We start from the raw sequence: 24,557 nt of genomic DNA, 5'->3' as shown, positions 1-24,557 counted from the left end.
GTAAGTCTTAAATAAGTGCAAATATTTTCAGGGGTGGTATATTTTGACCCCAGGAACACGTCTATGATGTTTTTTTGCAAATAAAATATGTTAAAAATCGTGCATGTTCTTTTAAATTTCCCTGTATATTTTTCGAAAACTTTTTAGAACTGCCTGTTCATCGCTAATTTTCCCACGTTATAAATTCTTAATCTCTGATATTACCATAGTTACAGCTTTACTCTATGGTTACGGCACTAAAAGGGATGCAAATACAGAAAAAATTCAGGTGGCTATCAAAATTAAAAAAATCATTTTTTTTTAAATTTTCAAACTTAAATAACTCGGTTATTTTGGACTTATTTGAAAAATGGTAAAGAAAAAATATGTTTCTTTTATCGAGATCTACCAGCCCTGAAAATATTTGCACCTATTTAAGACTCACCCTGTATAATAAAAGTAACGGCGAATTGTTGTAGGCACAATAATAGCCGAGATTGTTACAGCTCTGGCAAGATTTGATATGGGTTGGCGCGCCTTAGTTCGATTCTCGATGACCCCATATAATTTTTTTAAATGGTTTTGATTTTTTTTTATCCTTTTGAATTCAACAAAAATATTAGGTGTCAACTATATTACTAGCCAATAAATTGTAGAGGTTTGAGAAATTTTGTGTAGTTATATAATACATATAATAAAGCTCGTAATAAAGTGGGAGATCGCTCTAACATAAATAACAATTCCGGTTTCGTCGAAGTAAAGTAACCTTAATTTTGTTATTTTAAATAAAAAACACCCTGTAAATTTTAATATCCCTCTAGTAAATGTAAGTCGAAATGGTGCTTCATCTTTTTTTTTATATATTTAATAGTTTCGGAGATAATAGCGTTCAAAATTTTAACTTTCTTTTTACCATTCAAATAAAATTTAAAAAAAATATATACAGTGTGTCCAAGATAAGTATATCTCGAAAAGTATTTTATAGATACGTAAAACGGTTCATCACGAAAATTATTCTAAATGTATGGCGTACACAGACAGGGGCACAGGCACAGCAAGGCTTTTATCCAAGGACCTAGCTCCAAAACCGCAAAAGAACTGCTAATGCTTAGCAGGAATAAATTGCGGATTACAACAGGCCTCTTGACAGGACATATGGCTGTCAAGTGTTACCTGAACAAGCTCAATCTGTATCAAGGAAGTCTTTGCTGCAGACTCTGCGATAAAGATCCTGAAACAGCGGAGCACATAATATGTCACTGCGAGGCTCTGGATCGCAAGCGACACTTTTTATTTGGAAAGCTAGGCTAGAACCGGAGGAACTATGCTCCCATCCTATCAAGGACCTGCATAAGTTAGTGCAGGGCACAGGCATGGGAGAATGGGTGCAGATATAGAAAGGGGACAAACACAATAGACCTCACAGGTCGCAGTGTTTCCGGCAGAGGACGGCCCCTTATTGTGGAAAAAAAAAATGGCGTACACATGAGAGGATTTCCAGGGGATGTACCGAGGATGTACTAGAGGATGTAGGGGATGTACCGGGGATGTACCGAGGATGTAGTGGATGTACCGAGGATGTAGGGGATGTACTAGGGGATGTACGAAGATGTAGGGGATGTACCGAGGATGTAGGGGATGTACCGAGGATGTACTGGAGGATTTAGGGGATGTACTAAGGATAGAGGATGTAGGTGTACACTTTTTGCCCTATGTGTTTACCCCTCGATTTCAGTCAAATAACTATCCTAGTATAACTAGTCAATAATGACGTGTATTGACCATTTCCATTGTAAATATCTTGAGAACGGTTGCTCGTAGCGATTTTTACCAAGAGACATTTTTTACGTAGAAAATCACGGAAATACATATTTTTTCACTCGGTAATTTTATACAGGTGCGGACAAAAAGTTATTACTCTTCAAAATAGCTAAAACACAAGTAGGTGGCGCCACCTACAAATAGGAGTCATATTGACATCAGAATCAAATTTCTCATGTCAAAAAACTCCCAGACACCAATTTTCATCCAAATATTGACGCTACTTCAGAAATTATTTGCAAAAAATAGAAATAAAAATGAAAGTTCTATACCCTGTATCTCCGAAACTAAGCATTTTAGGACATACATTTATTTAAATTTTTTACTTATTTTTATCAGTATAATATGCTGCCGAAGTTTCCGGAATACAGTTCGGACCACCCTGTAGACTAATGAATATAATAAAGGGCACCGCCAGGATTACTTTTATGGAGGTGCATATGCGGACTGTTCATGTTCAAAGTTCACAGAAAAAATATAAGGGAGGATACTACATTTGCAAACAAAGTAATAGACAAATTTAGACAGCACAATAGGGGCCTTTAATTTTTATTCAAATAGTAACTTGACAAATAAGTTTATTCTTAATATTTTTTTTATATTTTCTATTCAGATAGGGGCCCTACTATTTCTACCCTTCGCCAAAAAATATAATATTCAATTTTATATTAATGTTTAAATCAGGTTTGCGCTTCGAAATAATAAAAAATACATCAGTGTGTGAAAAATATTCGTATGTTATTAAGAGAGCTAAAGTAAAAGTAAAATTTGTGGCCTAAATTCTAATAAGTTGTTGTAACAAGTTAGGCGGGATAACATTCTCAAATTTTTCGTACATATAATAAACTGGAAGTGACATCCAATTCACTACAGATTTGGCAATAAAACCCATTACTTCTGGATACTGATGGGTTAAAAGAGCTAATAATGCTGTAAATGAACATAAACCTGCTGTAAAAATGATAAAAAACGGAAGTTCCTTTTTTGGATACACTGATATTTCATGAAACGTTGGTAATAATTCTCTGTCAGCGCATTCTGTGCATGTTGGATATGGGTAAAATAAATGCCCTCTTTCTAGAGGATAAGGCAGCATCCTAAAAGTGCCTTCCCAAGTACAGTGTAACAAATTTAAAGCCCCCTCAACTGTTTTCCAGTGTGTCATATGGAAAAACGTATACGCAAGTGCTTCGGAATCCCCTCTTTTGAGAATATGTTCTGGTGGTAATATTAGTGGCTTCATTTCTAGCAAATATTTAGGAACGTGAGGATTAAATTCGACTGCCCTATGTATAGTTTCTACTGCTTGAAGCTCTGCACTACTCAGACCTCTTTTACTGGCAATGTCGGGTGAAAATTTATCTGCGACAAGCCTGCAAAATTTCGATGAAATTTGATATTATGTTAAAACAAAAGAACAAACCTTGCTTTCAGAAGTGCTGCTGTGTAGCAAATTGTAGCCGATTTTGGTAATGAGATATCGTCATATTTCGCCAAAACAGCTTGAACATCAGCATATGCCTGCATCTCTAATAAAGTTTCTATAAGATTTTCATGTATGTTTAAAACATTCATAATTGGTGGTATTTCCTTCGTTAAATCTCTAAACATCTTAACAGCCTCTTTAAACTTGCCAAGTTTACGTGCGCACATGGCTAGTCTTCTTTTAATGTATATCAGAACATTCGTGTCCCTGAAAATAAAACCAAAAATAATCAAATGGTTTAAAAAGTATCTAGTATTGGCGTAATAAATAAATCGTTACAGATGATTCGTCATTATTTAAATATTAATCACAGTTATGGTTTTAATGAGATATCCTCTGTATTTTTTTCGCATATTCAAAACAAAAATGCTTTATAGTCAAGGGCCAATTTGTCAAAATACATAGTTCGCTTGCAATTTCATGAGGAAATGTTGTGAGATACCTTAAAATTTTCAGAGTATCATCTAGAATACGATTTTTTTTGGTACCTGCCCCACATCCATGTCAGAGCGGAGAAATACCCCCTCCCCTAGTTAGGCGGGATCCAATTTTTGAAAAGTTGTTATAGACGTAAAATATTGATATTGGTGTCGTGTTCTATATATATAGAACACGGGCTTCGGGCCGGCAAATTTATATATTAGATCAATTTTTAAAAAAGCCCTGGATGAGAACGTACACTGCGCGTCTTTTCAAGTAGGTATTTCGATTTATTGCACAAAACAAAATGCCACTGACATTTTGGTACAAAATAATTATATTCAACGTTGCTAGTAATATTTTGTAATTTCCACATTAAAAATTACATAATATGACAAATTAAGTTGGATAATTGTTATTTGGAACCAAATTGTCAGTGGTGTTATGTTTTATGCAATAAATCCAAATATCCACTTTAAAAGAAGGGCAGCGTATTTACCTATTTAATTATTTTAGGGTTAAATATGTTTGTTTTTTAGTCACTTTTAATACTAAAAAGTAATGTTTTTTTAATTTACTTGTAGGTATGATTGTATTGTTGAATATCAACTTGTTTTTGCTTTTTAAGGTTTAGTGTTACGTATTCAGGATTTTCTTCATATAAATCAAAAAGTTTGACTGTTACTAAAAACTAAACAGTAATAATATATATATTTTTTTAAATCTTGATATGTATGTTTCACAAGTTAAGTAAGTTAACACCCGTAGGAAACGAAACAGTTATCAAGATAAAGAATTGTTTGATTTTTGGTAGTAGTAAAACTTTAGATAATCATTATTTTTTATTTCAGATAGTAAAGTGAAATTTATTAGAAGACAAAAGAAACTAGTATAGTGATTGAAAGTGACATTAATAAATTAACAATTTAAATATAGTGCATCCAAGAAAAATAGATCCAGATAGTGAAGGACAGAATGCAGTTGAAACTTCTTAACATCCTCGCCTCTGCTCCAATACAGATGTTAGGGATATTGTGAAAAAACCTTCTAAAGCTACCTATGATATGAGGTGGTGGACATTTTCAAAAAAACAAAGTTCTGATGCCTTTCCGCCTACTTTAGGAGCCTTAAAACCAGCTATAAGACGATGCCATTATCAATGTATGGAGTGGTGTCGTGATATATTGGCTCATCCAAACCTTCCATCACCGGATGATTACGGCTGGAAATTCGAAAATGGTAAATATGAACCCATTACATCCGATTTATCATTAGTACCTGATTTTGTTTTAAACAATATAAAGTGTTCCTGTCAAAAATCAAGCTGCATCTTCGTTGTAAATGTTCGTCTAGCGGTTTGTTTTGCACAGAAACGTGGGAATGTTCTGGAAACACAGCCAGCTGCGATAATGTCACTGTTAATGACAGTAATAATGACGATGAACTTGAAGATTCTGATTTGGACTTTATAAATTATATATATTATATTATTCTATATTTGGACTTGGATAAATTCTTGCAAATTGTAAAATATTTCAATAAAAATTTGAAATTATAAAAGGTTATTTTTTTGAAACCTAAAAAATCTGATAGAGATATGTATAATATGTATGTATAAATATAAACAAAAGGGTTAAAGGGCTTTGCAAATAACCTTATAGCGATATAATATATACCATTAAGTTAGTCATCCCAAAGATATATGAAATCGACACCCAATTGTATACAAAAAATATATACTAAAAAAGTTAAAAATCATCCCTTTAAAATAAATATGGCGTCAAACCAAAAATCAGGTTCAACATAGTTAAAAATTATTTTGTAAATAGATAAACGATAATAAAAAACAATTCGTTAATGTAAAATGGTGATACTTATTTTCCACCCCTTAATCCCTAATAGGGGTTGCTTCTCCCTTCTGACATACATAAAGGCTTGGTACCAAAAAAAAATCAAATCCACTTATTTTTCTAAAAATTTTGGTGCATGATTCATACTTGCCTCACTTTTTTGCAAGCGGATTACACATTGGCCCGACTATTAAGCTTCTCGGAAAAAATATAATATAAAAAGTGCGACTCATACAGGTTGTTAACTCGACAGTTACTTTTAGGGGAACAGAATGGCAACACTGCATATTGAGAACGCATGAACTTATAGGGTGTTCTGCCGACTCGTCCCGTCGCGTCGTCTATCGACGACCGGGCCAAGGTTGTCATATTTCAACGATAAAGCTCTTGCCGCGAGTAATAAACAAATTAACAACCTGTATATATTACCAATATTGGCTAGAAATTGCCAATATTGGGCCCATATACAATATTTTACCAATATAGAACCAACGTTGCGCCAATATGGTGTGTTACTGGGGAGTGCTGTAAGTAACACCTATATTTGTCGGGTCTCGAAGTTAGTCGAATTATTTAAAGGTAGTTAATTCGATTAAAGGTAGTTAATCGAATCCTTAAAAAATAGCAGATATTTGTTGTCAAAAAAAGTTACAAAGTAGGCTAATCTAAAACGTCCGATTCGAATTAAAATGAAATATAAAAATAGATTTGTCGTTCTGAAGAAATTCATGCTACTTAAATAATGCTAAATATTTAAGTAATGGTCCTTTATAAAGGTAAATACTTTTTATACTACTATTTATGTAATATTCATGTACATGAAATTCTTTATTTTATTACAGAAGGTGATGTTGCTACCAGCATCAGTTGGCAAAATAATTTAAACAATTTAGAAGTACACATAGGAGATGATGATACTGAGAGTGAGTTCATAGAGTATTTTATATGTGATAATTGATAATACCTATTTGTTTTTTATTACAATAAAAATATATTTTTATTTCACCCTTTAATTTTTAGAAGAAAACAATGGTTCCGGTAACAATTTTGAAAGTCAGTCAGAAATACCGTATGATCGAAAAAAAACGGCGTCCAGTTGGCCTGGAAATGACGATCGCTGACATTTCCCATATAATTTTACATATAAAATGACAGTGATTTTCATTTCATAGCCATCGCTGACGCCGCGCCGTTTTTATTCGATCATACGGTAGAAACGCAGTATGAAGATGTTGAGGGTAAGTTTTTACAAGAATAAATAATGAAAAAAAATTCACATGTATATATGTACATATATCTATATTTTTTAATTCTTTTAGGTGAAAAATTGAAATGGACACACCATAGAATTTTGATTTTCTAGCTGAATATGAGAAGTACAAAATCAGAAATCCTAAAATTAAAAAAAAAGAATTATGGTTGGAATTATCACAACAATTTGAAAAAATGGATATTTTGTTAGTCCGGAAATATTAGATAAAAAATGAGGAACATGAAAAGCACTTATTTAAAAATTGTGACAACAATACATACATACATACATACTACTACATGTGACAACAATAATACTAAGAGTCGTACAGGCCGAGGACAAATATATTGGAAATATTTTTCAAGGTTTGAGGAGATATTTGGAACAACAGATTGTTCTGTACGTACTGTAAACATCATATCATCATTGCCTACCAATTGAGGGAAGAGGAACTGATCTCTCAATCTATTGAGAGATTACAGAGTGATACATCAGTGTCTACACTGTCTACACAAACTGCAAAATTTAATAGTCAACAAGTAGATTGAAACGACTAGATGTCTTTCGAAAAAGAAAGTTGAAAATAGAGATCAAAAAGTTGAAGAAATGAAGAAAATTCGACTTGATATGGAAAAACCCAACGAAATTGAAGAAAAACAAAATTACTACTCTTTGAAAAATATCTAAATCAGCATAAGTAACTTTCGATTGTAATTATACCATCTGATCGAAAAAGAAATTGTGTCCAGATAACTTAGAAATGTCAATCGATAACATTCCCCATATAAGTTTACTTACAAAATAACAGCAATCTTCATCTCCACGCCACCTCTAACGCGACGTTTTTGTTTCGATTATATGGTATTTACACCTTAGTAATTTTATTTGTACCAACCATCGAAAAAAAATGCCTGAAAGGTGACTTAAAAATCAATATTGCTGTCATTTTGATATGTAAAATTATATGGGTAATGTCTTCAATTGTCAACTTGACGTTTTTTTTCGGTCATATAGTATATCTAACTGCCAGGTCTTGTTATTCTGAGTTGTTTTGTTTAGATGTGTAAAATTATTTATAAACTGCTATTTTTTAGATATTTAATTTTTATGTTTAATACCCTATTTTTTTTGTTTAGATTGAATAGTTTATTCAAGAGTAATTGCGGTGCTTCCAAAGGAATATCCGGAGGTTGTACTGACTACCGACCAGCAAACGGCTCTAGAAGAGGCGATACTGGACGAAGTAGTAGCGAGCGGATTGCGACGCAACGATCCACAAAGTGTGGGTCAGCTGCGCTTTGCGGGGATACACTTTAGGGTGGGCATGATCCTCATAGATTGTGCATCTGAAAAATCGGCGGATTGGTTGGTGAATGAGGGGAGAAAACATCCCTAAAGGGACAACCATCACGGTCTTTCTGCCAAGAAGCAAGGGGAAAGACACCACCTACCTGCTAGACCTTATCCAAGCTCAGAACGAGAATGTGAGTACATCGAGCTGGCGAGTCCTCAACTCGAAGGAGGAGGGCCATGTCAGGTCCTCACAATAGGAATTGACCTCAAATCCAAGGAGGCAATAGAGAAAGAGGGATATAACCTCTATTATAGATTCGGGACGGTACCGGTATCAGGTCCAAGAAAAGAACAAGCTAAAGAGGGGGAGAAAATGGAGACAAATACTCCAGCCTCCAACTCACAAGTACCACAGCCGGAGACAAGCTCCTCGACTGTGAAGGACACGGATGGCGTAACTCCAACCGTGAAAGGGTGTATATCCTCGGAGGAGGTTGATGACCACTCCTCGGAGGAGGAACATCTGTTGCCAGGGGGGATGGGAAATACCCTGTCCTCCCTACAACAGGGGGATCCTTACCTACCCCAGAAACCTGACGCATGGGATATCCCAAATAAACCTGCACCATGCAAAAGGGTCTTCCGCCACAATCACAAGACTCTTTGAGAAAAACCAATATGTAATGGTACCAGCCCAGGAACCCTGGGTGTACCAGGGACAAATTAAAGGGTTGTCTGGAAAAAATTCCAGTGTAATATATGATAACAGGCAGGAATTTCCCCGAGCCTGTATTCTTATAAGAAACAACATTAACTACACATGTGTTTCAGAATTTACAACCCGAGATCTTGTTCCAATCATGGTTCAACTTAATATCGAGGGTTGTGCAAAAATATCGTGATTGCCTCTGCATACTTTCCGGGTGATGGGCAGACACCGCCTCCGGAAATAGAGGAGCTCGTGCGATTCTGCAGCCAACGGCGACTACCTCTGCTATTGGGATGTGACTCCAATACGCACAATGAGGTATGGGGAAGCACTAATACTAACACTAGAGGTGAGTGTTTACTAGAATTCCTCTTAGCATACAATGTTGAAGTTCTCAATATAGGGAACACCCCCACGTTTGTGACAAAAACGCGGGCGGAAGTATTAAATTTAACAATCGGGAGTGCTAGTGTAACTAGTTACGTGAAAGATTGGAGGGTTTCAACGGAACCTTCCCTATCAGATCACAGAATCATCGAGTTCAAATTAGGAGGAATCATACTCCAAACGAAATTCGAAGGGGGAATCCAAGAAAAACCGATTGGGAACTATACCACACCAAGCTCGTAGACAACCTGGACCAAATAGATGCAGGTAGGGCTAGGAACCACCTGTATCTAGAATGGTACGCAAAGGAAGTCAGTGGTGCAATATTGGATGCATATGAATCTAGTTGCCCCACAAGTAAGGGCATACAAAAAAGTAACAACAATCCCTGGTGGAACAAAAAGCTAGACAATCTTAGATCGGAGGTTCGACGACTCTTCAACAGAGCCAAACCCAGCGGCGAATGGCAGCTCTACGCCGAGAAATTAACTGAGTATAATAAGAAGATTAGAAGGGCAAAGCGGTCTGACTTCAGATGCTTTTGCGAAAACATCACTTCAACTACTTATGCAGCTAGGCTACACAAAGCTATGGCCAAGAGTGGGCCCATCCCCAACATGGCACTTAAGAAACCTGACGGAAGCTACACGGAAGGAGATGAAGAGAGAGCTAACCTCCTACTTTATACACACTTTCCAGGTAGCATATCTATTGATACGCAGTAGCTCCGACCGAACCCCACAATCCTCAGGGAAGACTGGGAGACGGCCAAGCTAGTAATAACAGAACAAAAACTGAAATGGGCTATTGACACCTTTCAGCCTTATAAAACAGCAGGAATAGATGGGATTTTTCCTGCCCTTCTAAAGAAGGGTCAGGAAATAGCTACACACCATCTATTAAACATTACAAGAAGCAGCTTAGCGATGGGATATATACCAACCATCTGGAGAAGAGCTAAAGTCATCTTCATACCCAAAATAGGCAAAACTGACTGGGCTAACCCCAAATCATTTAGGCTTATTAGTCTCCCATCGTTCATATTAAAAACGATGGAGAAAGTAGTGGACAACCATATTAGAGTAAATCATCTACAGGTTAAGCCACTGCACGATAGTCAGCATGCATATAGAGCGGGCAGATCCACAGAAACTGCTCTGTACCAGTTAACTGAGCTAATACAGGCAAGCCTGGATAGCAAAGAAACAGCACTTTGTGCCTTCTTGGACATTGCAGGGGCGTTTGACAATATACCTCACAAGGTGGTCAAGCGATCTCTTGAAACAAGAGGGGCGAACAGTACGATAATTCGCTGGTTTTGGGAAATGCTTCAACACGAACAGCAGAGGCTGAGATAGGTACCAAAACTGTAGTTGTTAAAACAACGCAAGGAACTCCACAAGGTGGAGTGACCTCCCCCCTACTGTGGAGCTTGGTAGTGGATGAACTACTGGAAGAATTAACTCTAGCGGGAATACACTGCATAGGGTACGCAGATGACATAGTCATCATTGCACAGGGGAAACATGAAGGCACCCTGTGTGATATTATCCAAAGAGGATTCCGCATCGCTGAGAGATGGTGCAGGACTGTCGGGCTGAGTATTAACTCAGATAAAACCGCAGTAGTGCCATTCACCAGAAAGCGAAGTTTGAAAAACTTGAAAAGAATCCATCTAGATGGAAAGGAAATACTGCCATCACAGGAAGTGAAATATCTGGGAATAACCCTGGATAGTAAACTTCTCTGGAACAGGCATATTAAGAACATTACCAGCAAAGCCACAAAGGCTCTCATGATATGCAGAAGACTGGCGGGAAATAGGTGGGGCTGCGCCCCTAACATTTTGCGCTGGATGTATACCATGATAGTAAGACCCATGATTACTTATGGAGCAGTTGCTTGGTATACAAAACTAGAGCAACGTACAGCAAGGCAAACCCTGTGCAAAGTACAGAGACTGGCATGTATCTGCATCACAGGTGCCATGAGAACATGTCCAACAGCAGCAATGGAGGTCATTCTAGACCTAACACCACTGCATATTGTCGTCGGTAGTTATGCCAATGCGACAATGATTAGAATGGTCATTGACGGAAACAGTACTGGGAGAATTTTCAGGTCAGGGGCTTGGAACACCCTCAAAAAGAAAATTCCACTTCTCCAACTCCCAGTGGATGACATACCAAGAATTTACAACTTTGAGAAACACCTCACTGTAGTATTGAGTAATAAAAAGGATTGGAAGAAAGAAACGCTTACTCAGCATATAAAAGACCATACCATCACGTGGTATACTGATGCTTCCAAAACCAAAGCAGGGACAGGGATAGGAGTATTTGGGCCGAAAACTGAATACTCCGAACCAATGGGCACCTACCCCAGTATCCTTCAGGCAGAAATTTGCGCTATCGAAAGATGCGTACAATTTATCTTGGATAGGAACTATCGAAAACAGGAAATTGCCATCCTATCCGATAGTCAAGCAGCACTTAACGCGATCAACTCAGTAACCATCAATTCGAAGTTGGTCAAAGAATGCCTAGAGAAGCTCAACAAATTAGGCAAAGAAAATAAAGTCCTCCTACTCTGGGTGCCTGCTCACCAAGGGATAGAAGGCAATGAAAAAGCAAATGATCTAGCTAGGAAAGGAGCGAACACTCCACTAACTGGACCAGAACCGTTCTGTTTTCCAAACGGGAACCAACTGAAAGCGGAACTGAAGAATCTGGAAGACTCCATCCGTAACTTGGAATGGGTGTCCTCCAACGGTCTAAGACACTCGAAAAAGTTCCTTAGAACTTATGACCGAGAAAAATCAAAGGTTTTCCTTGATTTAAGTAAAAACAATCTTCGGATTGTCACGGGGTTTCTAACAGGACACTGTCTCCTCAACGAACACCTCAGTAGGCTGAAACTGAGAAACAACGGCGAATGCAGATTTTGTGGGGAAAATGGGGAAACACCAGAACACCTTATCACTGAGTGCGCCGAGACGACGACCATTCGTGCCATGAACCTTGGCACGTCTGATGTCGAGGATGGAGAGCTGGCCTCTGTGGAGCCGTCTCAGATACTGGCTTTTCTTAAAGCCCTGAGACTGTATGATGAGTTATAACTCGTTATAACTCAAGAAAGGGGAACACACAATAGATCTATAAGGTCGCGGTGATTAACTCCCCTTCTAAACATTCTACATTCTACATTCAAGAGTATGTCCTCGGATTGTCTTTACAAGAGGAAAAACTTTTTAGTATTAACTTTTTAAGAAAAATTCATTCTTCATAAAAAATTTTGTTTATTCTATAATGATTTAATCCTCGGTTTAACCCCGTTTATACTTTTCCAAATTTCCATACCGTTTTAGAGAAAATGAAAAAAAAATGAAAATATTGTTGTACCAATGTAAAAGTACCAAAAAATTAAGTCGCGACTGTAGGGTAATACTTAATTAGTTTTAATTCTTTGATACATGGTTATTATTAATTTTTTGATTAACCTATTCTTTGTTTTTTAAAGAAGCACAAAATGTATTATTTAGTTTTGAAAGCAGCTAAAAATATGACTAATCAAAATTTATAATATCCATCTGTTGAAAGAATTAAAACGAAATTATATTACCACAGCAACGCCTTTGGATTTTTAGGACTTCCATGTATTCATATTTTTTTTATTTTTCTCTAAAACGATATAAAAATTTGGAAAATTATAAACGGGATTAATCATTTTATAACAAGCAAAAACTTTTATGAAGAATGCATTTTTCTCAAAAAGTTAATAATATGTACAATAAAAGACAATCTGTGTACATATTGTACACCAAAGACATTAAAAACAATCTATGCATGATACAAAGAAAACAAGGTATGATATTGCGCAGGTTGGTCATTACGTCACAGGTGACATCGACACCATTGGTTAGACACACTCCGCGCGCCAATTTAAAATCGTCAAACTGATGACACATAATAAATGTGAAAATTACTTATCCAATGTCAAACTCAATGGTTTGATATAACTTTTAGGTTATGTCCTAATCTTCCCTATTTTAGGTCTTATTTATTAGAGGCAATTGAATAATATGGATTTTCTATATGGCCTAGTGACGTCACATGTGATATGCGCGAAATGAAAGAAAGTGGAGCCGCTATAGATCATACTTTGTTTTCTTTGTATCATGGAATCTATGCGGTATACATAAACAGTTGTGACCTGCTAATACCGGATTACAATCAAAATTGTCAAACAATAATTTTTCAACAATTATTTATTCAAAATAATTTACTTTAGAATACTTATAATAAAAACTTATAATTATACTTAACTAAACTTTAGTTTGGTTTCGTTTTAATTTGGCTATAGACCGATTATAGACCGATTTAACGATGACGATTTATATAATTATTTCTTAAGCTTAAATATTTATAATACAGACAGAACCCCAGGACACCTGAGACAGCTGCTGTTACTTGTTCTTTTTGCTGCTTTTTGTTGTTTAGGGAATACCGTGAAATGTCATAAATCAAGAGTCAGCGAAAATCTACGCCGAATGTCAGCAGCTGTGTTTTGAACTTGGGGCCCGATTCTGTAAAAATATTTCCTGCATATACATATAAATAAAATATACTCAGTGTTCCCTATTTAACAATGCGTGCTGTTTCCGTGCCTTAAGAAAAAGACAACATGACTCAGCTCCTTATTAATGCTGCATAAGACTATTATTTCACCCGGATATCGATTGAACTGCGAATGCGCCAAACTCCGATTGATTGTTGTTTTAGTTCCGTTTGGATTACTTTTTATTTGTGCGTGTAAAAAAGTGATTTTGTTTAGTTTATTGTTTCCAACTATTTTTTTTAGAGTCCATTTGAACAATAACATTGATTCCATTCTTCCTGCTTCTTATTAACTTATGTACTATTTTAAGTTCTTTTTCTTTATACTTTGTCTTCATGATATATTGCTCTTCTAATTTATATAAAAATATAACTTAATATCCTCCAATACTTCTCGCCTCATATTAAATATACCAATCTGGTCATCAAAACTGCGTGGCCTGGATTTTAACATATAACAGGGGTTGATATATTTCTTCTATGCGGTATTGACTGTCCGAGAATTCCGAGATTTAGTTTAGCTCTGCGCCGCTGCGCGCTGATGGTCATTTAGAGCAAGGTGGATAAAGAATACTGTACCGTAGTCGACAGAGTGAATGGTTGCCGGAGACAGTGTTGCCAGAACCACTGATTAATCCGTAGATTTACGGACTTTGAGTACGTTAATAATACAGATTTTCTATCATTATATAATGTAATATAATATTATATGATTAAACAAAGAACGGCGTCAGAGTTGACTTGGAAATGAAGATCACTGTTCTTTCATATGTAAAATATTATGGTAAATGTTAGTAATCGCCATTTTCAAGCCAACTAAACAACTTTTTTTTATCGTACTGTTAAGGTGTATGTAGCGCTAAACTGTATTACTGATTGCATAACTGCATTAGTGCTACATAACCGCAACGTGCATTGAGGAACCTGGCGAATTCGCCAGAAAGTAAAAAAAAATTACAGAATTCTTTGGAACGTTCCAGAAACACTCGCCAGGGGGTATATAAAGACCCGCGCTTTGGCAGTTGGCAGTTTAAAGTTTGATAAAACTTGATTGAGCTTGAACTTTTGAGCTTTAAATTGTGAATTAATTGGCGAAGGTGCCAGTACTATTAGAGTAATAGTAGTTGCATAAATTGTGTTGTAAATAGTATAAGTTGTGTGTACAGAGTGAGACAAAAAAAATACGTTAAGTATTTTATCGTGAGTTTAAATTAGCGAACCCACGGAATCCGTAACAATTGGTGTCGGAAGTGCGATTCAAGAGGATTTTAAGAAGAAATTAAGTGGATTGGAAGATTTTTAGACCGAATTGGAGTATTTTTATGGTTGGTACAAGGGAGCAAGCGAAGAAAATGGGGGAAGTAAGCAAATTATTGGGCGATTTTATGGAGAATATGAGAAGAGAGAAGGCAGAAGAACAAGAAAGACTCCGTAAAGAACGAGAAGAAGAGCGAGCCCGACTAGAAAAAGAGAAAGCAGAAAAACAAGAAAGACTCCGTAAAGAACGAGAAGAAGAGCGAGCCCGATTAGAAAGAGAAAAGGAAGAGGAAAAACTACGACGTCAACAAGAACAGGACCGGCTTGAGAACATTTTCGAAGATTTGAAAATTCAACGACAACAAGACAAAGAAGAAGAACAGGACCGGCTAGTTCAGAAAATTTTAGGCAATTTAGAAATCAGTCAGAAGAATGAATGGAGGGAAATTTTAGAAGATATAGAGACGCACCGCCAGAAAGAAAGACAAGAAGATCAAAACCGTCTTAAGAAGAACTTTGAAGAACTGAAAAAAAGGCAAGAAATCCACGTTCACGAAGCCGTAGAAGATCTGGAGGAGCGCCTTCAGCAGAAGATAGAAAGGTTGGAGATGGACCTACAGAAGACCAAGGTACAAGTATGGACACCTGGCGTTCCGGGAACGGCGAACCTTAAGGCCCCGACCTACGATGGACAAACGACATGGACAATGTACCACCGTCAGTTTGAAGCAGCCGCCGCCGCCGCTGCCAACGGATGGACCGACCAGGAGAAAGCAGCGGCACTTGTCATCGCGCTGCGTGGCCCTGCCCTAGAACTCCTGCAAACTATTCCTGCAGCCCAACAGCAGGAATACCAAACTTTGGTCGGTACACTGGACAGAAGATATGGCGACCAACATCGACGTCAACTTTACCAGGCCCAGATCAAGACACGCATGCAGAGCTCCGGAGAGAGTCTGCAGGAATTCGAAGCAGACTTACGTCGGCTGGTACACCTAGCGTATCCTGAAGCACCGGAAGGATTTAGGGAGGAACTCGCTGCTCAGTGCTTTATCAGCGGACTGAAGGACCACGAGTTACAGAGGGCACTGCAAATATCGCGATTTTCGACCAGCAGCGAAGTAGGGCGTTGGAAATAGAAGCTGCATTTAGCGCCATTCATAAACCGAAGATAGGCTCGGTAACGGTTGAGGAACAGCCAAAGAGTTCTCACATACGTTTGGAGGAGATGTTTAATAAACTATGTGAGTTACTAGTGAACAAGAGAGTCAACAACACCCAGAAAAAGAACCAGAGAAGTTCCCAGGATATTAGGTGCTATAGATCTGGCAGGATTGACCATATCCAACGGGATTATCGCATCCAAATGCCATTCCGTTCATAATTAAGAGAACATCGGCATATCGGAAGATCCCAGGACATAAGTTGCTATAGAGTGGCAAGAATGGCCACATCAAACGGGATTGTCGCGTTGAAATGCGATTCCGTTTACCCTTCAGACAACATAGGCACCAAGAAATTAATACCAATAGGCGAGTATTGGCTGAAGAAAACAGAGCCTCTAGGATGTTTTCCATTAGGAGTCTAGGAGAAACGGCTGACAGTTTGGTGATCAACGGGAAGGTCAATGGTAGAAGAATTCGAATGACTGTGGATACAGGCGCTATGGTATCGTTGGTGCGGACTAACTCAGTGCAAGGATTGAAGATGATGCCTCTTAAAAGAAGAGTGTATTTACGTACAGTAACGGGGGAAATGGCCGTTGTACGGGGAGAGGCTTTCATGGAACTGGAGTTAGGGAATTTGAAGTTTCGGCATAGCGTTTTAGTAGCAGACATTGAAGATGATTTTAGCATGGGTATGGATGTGATCAGTCAACATGGTTTTTCGTTCGATCACCATAGAAACATCCTGAAAATCGAAAATGAGGAATTTTCTGTATCTAAAGAGAAGAGACCAGGAAATATGGAAGCAAGATCAGCGGAAATTGTGATGATACCTGGTGATGCCAAGAAGACTGTGTTCGGGAAACTGGACAAAACCCCTGAGTGCCGTGTAGGACGGGTAGAAATTATCGACAATGAGCCAGATCGACGACGAGCTACCTTGGACAAGAAAATGAAACATCGCGAAAACACTATCAGAGTAAGGAATTTTAAACTGAGAACTGACGAACAATGGACGACGATACAATTAAGGAAAGATCAAATCGAAGATCGAGACATCGGAGCAATACTACGGCTCAAGGAAGGTAAAACGGCGAGAAACCACCGTGGCAGGATATTGCGGACAGAGGGCTCGTTTTCAAAGCTCTCTGGGCTCAGTGGAATTCACTGATTATTGAGAATGAATTGTTAAAACGCACGTGGTAAAGTGCGGATGGTAGGACAGTAACAACTCAGTTACTGGTACCAAGGAAGAAAGTTACCCAGGTATTGCAAGAAATTCACGGTGGTAAAACTGGAGCCCATCTTGGAGTAAACAAGACCTTGAGCAAGCTGAAAGACCGTTTTTACTGGGTGGATTATTGCGAAGATGTTAAGAAATGGTGTCAACGTTGTAAGATTTGCGCAGCTAGACAAGGACCAAGTACTCGATCTGGAGGAAAAAAGGAACAAGATAACGTTGGACTGTCGTTCGAAAGAATCGTTAGGAAGGAAAGATTACTGGACGTTCATAAGGCCGTTAGAAGTAAGAGTGCGCTAGCCAGTGACCGGACGAAAGCTCATTACGACCTCAGAGCTAATTCTACGGGATTTCAACACGACGATAGGGTATGGTTGTATAACCCACAGCGCAAGAAAGGAAGGTCCCCAAAGTTAACTCCAACATGGGAAGGTCCTTATACAGTCATCAAGAAGATAAATGATGTTGTGTACCGGATTCAACGCAGCCCTAGAAGTAAGATGAAAGTAGTACATCTGGATCGATTGGAGATACCGGTCAGGAAACCTTGATCGGGACGATCAAATTTGAGAAGGGGGCAATGTCAAAGTGTATGTAGCGCTAAACTGTATTACTGGTTGCATAACTGCATTACTGCTACATAGCCGCAACGTGCATTGAGGAACCTGGCGAATTCGCCAGAAAGTAAAAGAAAATTACAGAATTCTGTGGAACGTTCCAGAAACACTCGCCAGGGGGTATATAAAGACCCGCACTTTGGCAGTTTGAAGTTTGATAAAACCGCGCTTTAAATTGTGAATTAATTGGCGAAGGTGCCAGTACTGTTAGAGTAATAGTAGTTGCATAAATTGTGTTGTAAATAGTATATGTTGTGTGTACAGAGTGAGAAAAAATAAATTCGTTAAGTATTTTATCGTGAGTTTAAATTAGTGGACCCACGGAATCCGTAACAGTACTATAAAAGAATTTTTATTTTTGTTGTTTATTCTATGTTTAACACAAATAAATGTTCAATACATAAACGCGGATTTTTCATCCAAAGATATTTTCGTTAAACGTATTACATATATTACACATTTTAATATAGCAACACTGTCGTTTTCAGATCCACACCGCCTTCGCTGGCCGAATTAGAGAAAATACGTATTTTATGCGTTGACCGCAGAACGATTGGTTTTTCTACAATACAGCACTTGAGACATAAGAGGAAATCAAATCAGTCTTGTCACGAATTGGTACATTAGGTTGTGTATGTTCCCAATTCTTTCAATCAACGTCGATATACTCATTTTCAGGTCACAAGGGTTTATTTTCTATTCAATTTTCTTTTTTGTATTTTCACTTGTTTGCTCTGCCATTCTTCGATTTTATTAATATTACTTCACCCCTTGGTTTTCATCCTCTTTGGGCCGCTTGGCTGTAAGTATATCGGATGCGTCTCAAAAGTAGCACACCCCTATAACTTTTTATTTTTTCATATGAAAAAACGAGATTTGGCATGTTAGTATATGACATAAATTAGGATTATTGACGTATTCCATTGTATTTGGTCACTTCCTGTTTCATCGGAAATGACTACAACTTTTAATTTTTAAATGGCATCCTCAGTATATTTTTACTTTATTCTATATAAAATGACATTCTGAATAGAATGGCATATATCACATGTCAACTGCATAAGTCGCACATTTAGCTCTGCTCAAGCGTAGTGCGTAAGCCTGGATTTTGAATTATCGATCGGATAACTAGACCAATAAGAGACTAGACGCTAGCACCAGCTGTTCATTCGTACGGCTCCGTCCAACTTCGTACTGCTTTCGTTGGCGCTCCCGTTCGACAACTAGCTAATCCTCAGAGTAAGGCCTAATCGACATTCGTAATTTTGGAGTTGCGCTGTTGCGCCAGTATCTGCCTAACAGACGAACTTATATGAAATATACATGGACCGGTTATCTAGTTGTCTCTAACTCGGCTTCAACTCCAACACATTGCAGGTATAAGCGATAATCTGTATATAATTGATATGTATATGCCCCCACAATAACAATCGGGGCAATCTAAAAGTTGTCTATGCCCAGTATATTCATAGAAATAGTAATGGCTGCATATTTTATAAGAAATATTGCAGCAAAAATTTCATGTAGAAAAACTATTATGGGATTTTTTTTGGATCACTGCGTCCCCTGTAGAATATAATTAGTAATAATAGGTTGTTATTTAACTATCTGTTATTTCATAACAATTATTTATAAATAACATAACGCAACCGTTACTACTTCTAAAAAATAAAAGATATAAAATAACGACAGGTAGAGATCGGCCGCTCGTAAAACGAAAAACAAAGTCGGCGCTCTGCACCGTCACGAAATTCTATGCTGCTCGAAGCAATTCCAAAAAACAACTAGTATGGATGGAAAACATGTTATTTCGTCAACCATCGATACAGGCGGCGAGACAACGGACAACGGATTGGGGAATGCGCTTCGGCGAACGTAGCTGCTTCGGTCGATACCGCTTAAAAATAATAGGATATAAAAGAAGCAGGTTTTTTGAAACAGTTGCGGGCATAACGCCTGGCGGTCGAGATAACAGGAGTGGGAAAGGAAAGCTGCTGCATCGGTCGATTGTCGATGGAGGCTCGCAACGGGTTGGAGAAGCAGTCATTTTAGATACGTTGTTTTTCAACCTGTTATGAGCATAACAGGGCGGTGGTCGAGATAATCGGAGTGGGAAAGGAACGCTGCTGCATCGGTCGATTGTCGATGGAGGTTCGAAACAGTTTGGAGAATAACGCATCAGTTATTTTAGAGAGTACATTGTTTTTCAACCTGTTACGAGCATAACGGGCGGAGGTCGAGATATTATGGCGCTGTATGTTTCAGTACTTACTTATTAAGTTTCAATATTTAGGTATTTATTTATTCTGAAAAATTTTCAGAATAATATTTTAAGATTTTTTAAAAATGTATACAGGGTGTTTTGAAAAATCTGGTGATTGATTAATCACGATCCTGCTTAAAGCCCTTGACGTAAAAAGCTGATTTTTGGAAAACGGATTGACTTTAGGGTGTAGAGGTTCGATAAGAAGGGATTTTTCGAAACTCGAATTTTAAGGGGGTGAAACTACCCTCAAATATTAGAATATTTTTTATTTAAAAACCGGTGAGTTTTTCGGAAAAACTCTTAAAACACGTATATTTTATTATGTTGTTTTACATATATTCAGATTTTTAAAAAATATATACAGGGTGTTTCATAAAATATGACCATTGAGTAATCACTATTCTGCTTAAACTGCTTGACGCTTAAAGCTGATTTTTGGCAAACGGATTGACTGTGGGGTTGAGGTTCGATAAGGAGGGGTTTCTCGAATCTCAAATTCCAACAGGGTGAAAACGCCCCTCAAATATTACAATATTTGTTATTTAAAAAACGGTTAGTCTTTCGGGAAAACGCCTGGACACGCATAATTTATTTTGTTTTTTTACATATGTTGACATTTTTTCAAAAATCATACAGGGTGTTCCAAAAAGCTGAGTAATTGATTAACCACGATTCTGTTTAAACTGCTCGACGTTTAAAGCTTATTTTTGGCACATGTGAGAAAATTTTATCCAGTCTGTATGTTAATGGAAATTCTTATTTTGCTTTATCATCACCATTACAAATTATTAATTCGACACGAACGAAGTCGCGGGTACACGCTAGTTTAAGTGTAAAATAAATTCGAACTCTAGTGTGTAGTTGGTTTACTTATGAAGAATATACTACACATTTTCTTATATTGTTATTTTTTGACCGCAAATGGTAAAATCATAACTAAGAGCTTCTCGCCCGTCGAGTAAGATGCACCCTGTACACTGCTACTCAATTCAGGATCTACGCGGATCGAGGGGCAGGGCGTAGGTAGATCGGAATGTATAGGTATAGACGGGTGGCGGAATTTTGGCTTTTTTATATCGCAATTTGTAAACAGCGCTTATTTGTAAACAACCACCGTTTTTAGAGAGGTATTTTAGATAACAATCGATATTTAGAAATGTTTTGGCACCCTGGAAATATTACCACCGAGCACGTCATTGTTGCAACTTGCAACTGCGTTAATACGCCTGGCTGTGACCGCCTCATACTTTCAGATATTTAGCAGTAAAATAAAGAAACCTGTTATTTTTAAGCTGTTATTTTAAGCTGTTTTTTATAAATAACTATAACAGTTTCAACTGTTATCTAAAAATAACAGTTTTGCCCATCACTAAAACTATGTATTGATATTATGAATAATTTTGCTTTTTTGTATGAGGGGTCTAAATAATATGATGTGTGAATATTATATTTAAAGCCATATTTCTTCTGTTTTCTTAAATACATTGTGTTTTCTAAAGCTTCAACTTATTATAACCTCAACTCAAATCTTCGATATTTGAAAGTTACATACATAGGTTACATAAACTACACCCTCTACATAAACTACATTAACTACATGTAATGTAGTTTATGTAGTTTTTAAAAGTAACATATGTAGTTTTCCGAACCCTGACTGTCATTACTCGCTGACGAGTATTCGACACGCATCAGAAGATGCAAGGCGTTGTTTCATGAGCTTTTCTGTAACTGAAAAGCCCGATACATGATGTTATTTGCCTACCGCACTCTGGACATTATATTATCCAGACATATAAGTTATTATAATATTATAACGAATAAAAATATTTTACTGATACATAAAATAAAAATGCTTTCTTAAAAATATTAACATGATAATTGGTTTGTTGTTGGCATCAATGCCTAGATTTTTATATACTATAAATAAAAAAATGCATCCAGTTGGCTTGAAAATCAGTATTGATTACATTCTCATAAAAAGTTCCATATAAATTAGCCATAAAACATTTTTGATTGTAAAATTATAATAATAATAGAATTAATTGCACTTAGATTACAAGCTTATTAGCCACAAAACCCACCTAATAAACCAAAGTTCTTTACTTTATCTGTCTTAATTGGAACAGTAGATCACACTATAGACAGACATTACTTAAAAATTCTGTTCCAGTAATCTGTGATATTAGGAAGAAGAAATATATTTTAAATAATAATATTTACCTTCTATGTTCTGCCTCCATAAGAGACCCTTGATGTTGCAGAAGCTGAGACCTTCTATAGTTAACTTCGGCTATTTTTAAAGCTTGTTTTAATATTTTTTCTGCTTCAGTAATAGTTGTTGCTTCTTCTTCAGCTAATAAGATGTAAGCTGTGGCACAATCAGGGTTTTTTTCAAGAGCACTGTGTGCTGATTTGAGCCTAACTTGTGGATTTCTTTCTCTCCATGCTGTTTGCATGATTTCATATTCAGCCTTGCCTAAATAAAATTACATCTCATATACAAATTTCATTCAAAATATTAACCTAATAGGTACTAAATAAATATAACTATTATTATTATTAAACATAAATGCACCTGCATCTGCTTCACATGTAAAAAATGTCTGGTGATCTTGGGCTGATAAATTCATATCATAATATGTTAATGGCTCCTTATTTGTTGCCCAATAAAATCTTTGATATTCAGCACCTCGATATAAATTCAAAGGATTTCTCCAAACCTTACATTCTGGAATTGCAGACTGTGTTAACTGAGGATTATTTACATTATCATCTCGGTAATCTCCACTAATCCAAGGACTTATGTGGTTAATAGAAACCTATAGAAAAAACATAGCTTTTAAACTTAAATCTTTTTTTCTATCTACCACAATATAAGTAAATTTCTCCGGAAACTAGCCTTTGTGGAAATAAATATTTTAAGAATGAGGTACCTATTTTTGTGTAGTTGTGTTACAAATACAGATATTGACACTAGAAACTATGGATCGTTAAACACTTGAAAATACCTGTTCAATAAAGGACGTTCCATATTTTCTAAAATACCACCATTCAAAAATTAATATTAAACCAGATATAAGTGATGATGTTCCAGTTAATGCAACATAAAATTTTGGAGTTAAGGTATTTAAAAACAAAGAGGTGTCCCACATTTTTTGTCGAAAAACTAAAAATAATATTACTAAAATCTTTATGATGGAGAATACTTCATTATTTTACCTAAGATTTCTAGTTTTTCTAGTTATTGATCACAGAAGGCAGAAGTCATCCCGTCATCCTATATTATGGCAATATTGGCAATGTTTGTGGTAAGCTCTTGTTTTCTATGAGAAAGGTTTTTGCAATTTTTTTGGCAATGTTGATGTTGATATAGACACAGATATAGATCTTCGGCATAGATAAAGAATACATATACCATGGAGAAGTAAGAGAGGACGCTCTGACGCGCTACAGCTGTGGCGAAAACACGACGCATGCCATATTGGAGAGTACGTTTCTGTCATTTGAGCATTAGTAATTTAATAGTTTTTATTGATAAATTTAAGGAATTTGAGAATTTAAAAAAAAACGAGAAGGTCACGATATACAAAAACAGATTAAGATTACAAAGGCGTGAAACCATTGTGGAACCGGTGGCTGACCTTGAAGTCCGTATTTGCTGCATTTGATCATAGGGTTATGATCCAGAGATATGGAAGTGGGAGAATGAGCTTCGACGAGTGCGCATCCAAATTTTTATCGACGGCAAGATGGCAGACATCTCCCAGGTCTCGCTGTCACTTCCCCTCTTTAATTGACATCTGTTTGTTTTGTTTTTTTTTTCGTTTGTGTTGTTATCTAGTTAAAATTTATTATTATCTCAATTATTCTAAACACTAATTCAAAAAGGCTTGTTGTATATTGTCATAGTCATTCTAAGAAAGCTAATACGCCGGGAAAAATTATTAGTTTTCATGTGTAAGTTTATACAACATAATCGTGTTTACAGATGATCCAAAACTGTTTATTTTTAGTTTTCCTAAAGGCGATTTGTAAAAATCGTGATTGTAATTGGGAATGGTCAAAAATAAGTGTATAATGTGGCCATTTAAAGAGGATGTTTTTATTACGTGTGGATGAAGAAGATACTTGGAATCAGTGTTCGTGCTTCTGTAACAGTGCACTCTTATAGTGTCCATGAAAGCACAAGTTCAAGTGT

General features: G+C 36.8%; 1 protein-coding gene across 1 annotated transcript; it reads right to left on the bottom strand.

Annotated features, from left to right (window-relative positions):
- Positions 1 to 2,319: 2,319 nt before the first annotated feature.
- LOC115891275 (protein ST7 homolog) lies at positions 2,320 to 23,856 on the bottom strand. The gene is made up of 6 exons (XM_030911718.1): positions 23,579 to 23,856; positions 23,368 to 23,525; positions 22,935 to 23,178; positions 22,580 to 22,835; positions 3,224 to 3,493; positions 2,320 to 3,173 (listed from the first exon to the last, which is right to left on the bottom strand). Exons 2-6 carry the CDS (start codon positions 23,509 to 23,511, stop codon positions 2,576 to 2,578), a joined length of 1,512 nt encoding a protein of 503 aa, XP_030767578.1. The 5' UTR covers positions 23,512 to 23,525; positions 23,579 to 23,856; the 3' UTR covers positions 2,320 to 2,575.
- Positions 23,857 to 24,557: the final 701 nt, after the last annotated feature.

Source organism: Sitophilus oryzae, unplaced genomic scaffold (assembly GCF_002938485.1).
Source record: "Sitophilus oryzae breed Bouriz unplaced genomic scaffold, Soryzae_2.0 scaffold_980_pilon_pilon, whole genome shotgun sequence".
Lineage (NCBI taxonomy): Eukaryota > Metazoa > Arthropoda > Insecta > Coleoptera > Curculionidae > Sitophilus > Sitophilus oryzae.
The sequence above is the reverse complement of the archived record's forward strand: the minus strand, read 5'-3'. Positions and strand labels throughout refer to the sequence as shown.